The sequence below is a fragment of the Apaloderma vittatum genome, unplaced genomic scaffold (genome assembly GCF_000703405.1).
Source record: "Apaloderma vittatum isolate BGI_N311 unplaced genomic scaffold, ASM70340v1 scaffold28660, whole genome shotgun sequence".
NCBI classification, from domain to species: Eukaryota; Metazoa; Chordata; class Aves; order Trogoniformes; family Trogonidae; genus Apaloderma; species Apaloderma vittatum.
In genome coordinates, this window is record NW_009694389.1 from 2,194 (window position 1) to 6,261 (window position 4,068).

At 56.9% G+C, this 4,068-nt stretch overlaps 1 protein-coding gene across 1 annotated transcript in view; it reads left to right on the forward strand.

Moving 5' to 3' along the window:
- Positions 1-4,068, forward strand: part of FAAH2 (fatty acid amide hydrolase 2) — a gene marked incomplete at its 5' end in the record, with an annotated part of 6,182 nt that overhangs the window by 2,002 nt on the left and 112 nt on the right. Inside the window, 7 exon segments of the mRNA XM_009867515.1 lie at positions 123-258; positions 1,028-1,145; positions 1,841-1,960; positions 2,553-2,664; positions 3,187-3,381; positions 4,018-4,065; position 4,068. The exon segment at position 4,068 is cut by the window's right edge and continues 112 nt beyond it. Coding sequence (XP_009865817.1) covers positions 123-258; positions 1,028-1,145; positions 1,841-1,960; positions 2,553-2,664; positions 3,187-3,381; positions 4,018-4,065; position 4,068 — 730 coding nt within the window.

The window sequence follows — 4,068 nt, forward strand, 5'->3', positions numbered from 1 at the left end:
GCCCCTTTGCCCCCAGCTGTTGGCCCCCGCCGATGTGTGCAATCCCTGGGTGCCCGCGGGCTGTCCTCCCCCGCGGCTCACGCTGCCAGAGCGGTGCCCAGCGTCCCCCTCTGTGCTCGCAGGTGTGGTACCCAATGACGGCCAGTTCCCAAACGCCCAAGGGGTGCGGACCAGCTTCCTGTGCACGGGGCCCATGTGCCGCTACGCAGAGGACCTGGAGCTTATGCTGAGGGTCATGGCCGGTCCTGGAGTCAGCAGGTGAGTTACTTCTGCTGCTTCAGTGCACAAGGCAGGCCTGCAGCACCCAGGTCTCTTGTTACCTGTTTCCTTCCTCTGCCTCAGCAGGACCCTGGCAGCTGGGGCTGTCCTTCCCACCAGCCACGTGCCCTGGGGAGCCAGCAGCCCTGCACCCAGGTCCTGCTGGCAGGAAGGCTTCACCTGTGACCTGCCTCAGTCTGGCACAGCTGTTCCCTCCTGGGGCTGGCCTCTCTTTTGGATTTTATAAGTGCTTTTTCCTGTTGCTGAATAATGAGTTTTCCATCCCACACCATGGCCCTGTTTGGCCCCTTAGGTCCAGGCAGCGCAGCAGCCTTTTATGTGCCTGTACCAGTAAGGAGCGGAGCGGAAGTGGGGTAGACTGGGCAGGTCCTGCTTCTTGCTGCAGCCTGCGCGTGGTTGCTTTCTCCGTTAGCCCTGTTGTTTCTCTGTGGCTCTTGTGGTGCAATCCCAACCTCAGCTGTGGCCAAGTCTGTAATTACAAGGGCTGTTTTGAGAGATGAGGACTTTCCTAATGGCAGCACATATGCAGAGCTTGCCGGGACTGATGGGTGGGCGAGCAGCTGGTGGGCTGTGGGCAGTGAGTGTCTGTGTGCCTTCAGGGACTGTCCTTCCTACTCTGATGGGTGGAGCAGGGTGTCCTGAGGACATTCTGGGTGGGCTGAGGACGCATTAACAAGCACGTGAGCAGCTCTGGCAGCCAGGGCGGAGCCAGGATGGATTTGTGAGCAAAGCGCCGTTCCTTTCCCAGGCTGAAGCTGAATGAAAAGGTGTCGCTGCAGAAAATAAAATTCCATTGCATGGATCATGACGGCGGGTCCATTTTTGTGTCACCTGTGGACAAGGAGATCTTGCAGGCCCAAAAGAAGGTAGGAAGGAGTGCAGGTCGGCTTTTGCTGTGGCGAGCCTAGAGATAAAACCTGGGGAGAGCAGTCCGAGGAGTCTCTTGGAGGTGAGGTGAGCTGCTCTGTGCGTGGCTCCTGCAGGGACTGCCAGATGGAGGACTACAACCTCGAGTCCCGATCCTGCCCTTCCAGTGGGGAAAAGAGTGGAAAAATCTTTTTCTTCTGCTGAAGAAGTAAAGGGGAAATCTTGCAAGCAGCTGCTGTTGCCAGCAGCACCCACCTGCTGGAGTGTACCAGGGGTGCTCCAGGTTTCTGGCCCAATTCCCTTTGCAATTTTTCTTTGCTTAAGATTTCTTGTCTATGTTACGGAGACGATCTTGGGGCACAGCGTAGGCATGGCTGTGTGTTTGTGAGTTTTTCAGGGTTGCTGCCTGGCATTTAGTCATGCAAAGGAGCTTTTTTAGTTTTTCAGTGAAACCTTTTTTGGTGCTCTTCTGGAGCGTCACTGGGGATGGTGTGGAGGGCTGTTTGAGGAGTTCTGAGGCTTTACCAGGTGGAGGAGGTCCTGCTGCTTGGGGCAGAGGGGAGTGGGCTGTGGGATCTCTGCGTGGCAGCAAAGGGCAGCTGCTCTTGGGCTCTCTCCTACCCTGAGTTTCCATGGGCTGACCACAGCGCATCACATTCTTATGGAAACAAACCCTTCCTGCTCCTCCCCTTAGGTGGTGGAGCACCTCGAAGACGAGCTGGGGGTCCAAGTTCGGCGTGTGGCGATCCACAAGATGAAGTATTCTTTCCAGATCTGGTCAGCCATGATGTCGTCCAAGGACAGCGATGGGCAGGTGTGTCAGACCGAACTGGCAAAGAGACAAATTCGGTGGCTGTTGGGGGCTAGCCATGGAGAGCTTCAGGCTTCCGAGACCTGACCGGAGGCTTTCTCTCCTCCCTTTGTCCCCCGAGTCCTCCTTTCATCTCTCCAAAGCTACACAGCCCCTTCTCCCTTGCTTTCCCATGAGATGATGATGTGGCTCCCAGCAGAGGAGACCGTAGTTTAGGTGGGGAGAGGCCCTTTTAGCATGTTGACCCTTTCCGTGTGAGGTGGCAAGTCAGCCAAGCAAGTCATGTCCTACCTTGCTCCTATTTCTGTGCTGCGTCTCCTGACACTGTAGGCTGGGATTAGCATCCGTTAGGATGCCAGGGCTGAGGAGGTAGATGAGCAGCTTCTCAGCAGCAGGCCTGCTTGCATTTATTTTTCCTTGAATTGTAGCCACTGTGCCATGCTCTGTGTGTGCGTGGAAGTAGGTTGTAGCAAAAATAAACCCTTCAGAACAGCTTGAGTCGGGATACTTAGACAGCCAAAGGTTTCCCTGCCATTCACCATCCCGCTCCTCACCAGCGCGTGGCTGACAGTGGGAGCATGTCCATGTGTTGCAGGAGGCACAGATGTTCACGGAGCTGCTGGGGGATCACGGGAAGCCGGTGTGGCCGCTGTGGGAGCTGGTGAAGTGGCTTGTGGGGATGTCATCCCACACTCTCCCAGCTATCGGTAAGGCTGGGAGGAGCCTCGAGGTGTGCAGGATGGGCAAGTTGCGCTGAGCTTTGGGTTTGGATATCCTGGGAGAAGAAGCGAGGACAGTGGAGCTGCAGGCAGGGTTTTCTCCTGCTGTGAGCCCTGCCAGAACTGCTGGAGCTTAGAGAGAGACAGTCAGGAGTTTGCACCGATCTTGTTTCTTAGCAGCAGATACCAGAGAACCCTAATTAGTGCTGTCATGCTGCTGTCTAATGAGTGCTGAGGTCGCTCTGTTGGCTCTTCTCAATCCCAGTAGCTAGAAGACCCTGAAGCAATGGGTGGGCTGAAAGCCTTTCCTTTGGCAAAGCTGGGGAGATGCTGCCCGCAGAGTTGTGCAGGGTCACTCAGCTGTAGGAGCTGGCATCCTGACAGCGGGGGGGACTTGGGGGGCCGCACTCGGAGCTGGGGAATGCCTCCTGTGAGCAGTGTGCTCTCCTGCCTGCTTAACCCCTCTCCTCTCGCTCGCTTTCTCTTCCTGTTTGTGCCCTCGCCTTGCAGCCCTGGGCCTGACAGAGAAGGTGATGAAGCTCAACCCTGGTGGCAATGCCAAGCTGGTGAGCATGGGGAAGAGCCTGCAGGAGGAGGTGGAGGCTCTGCTGGGGCCCGACGGGGTGCTCCTCTACCCCTCCCACCCCACCGTAGCTCCCAGGCACAACTGCCCCATATGCATGCCCTTCAACTTCGCCTACACAGGTGAGTCCCCCGACTCCTCTGCTGGGGTGCAGGCATGCCCTTGCCCACTGCAGCCGTGCTAACTGGGAGCCAGAGTATTTCTGTCACCGACTAGGTGAGCTCTGCAGCTCCAGAACACGGGGCAAGGATGATGATCTTGCTTTTCAACTGTGGCATTTGTACCTGCTGTCCGTAGCATGGCAGGTTTGATCTCAGCAGGGACACCTTGTCCCAGAGGGATGCTGTCACGCCATTACAGCTGGTGCTGTGGTTAGCAGGCACCCAACAGCTGCTCCCTCTCTTGGGGTGCTGTTTGAGGCTCTCGGCTCTTTCCTGTGGCTTGAGCTCCACAGTGCCAGTGCCATGTTGCAATGTTGTCTGGCTTTGCAGTAGTTGAGGGATGGTACCTGGAACAGGAGTGTCCCAAAGCAGATCTTGACATGCCACAGCAAGTGTGTCGTCAGCTGGCATATGTGACGTGCTGGGAACATCTGGTAATGTCTACTTGTCATCCCGTCTGTGCACTGCTCTGGCAAGGAGCAGCTCGCAGGAGCCCGGCAATGTACATGACAGCGGCTGCGGGCCTGGGCTGGGAGAGCCGGGCAGTGATGTGTCCCAGTTGCTGCATTTGCTCTGATGCAACCTTCTCTCTTCCAGCTATCTTCAACGTCCTGGGCTTGCCGGTGACGCAGTGCCCGCTCGGCCTGA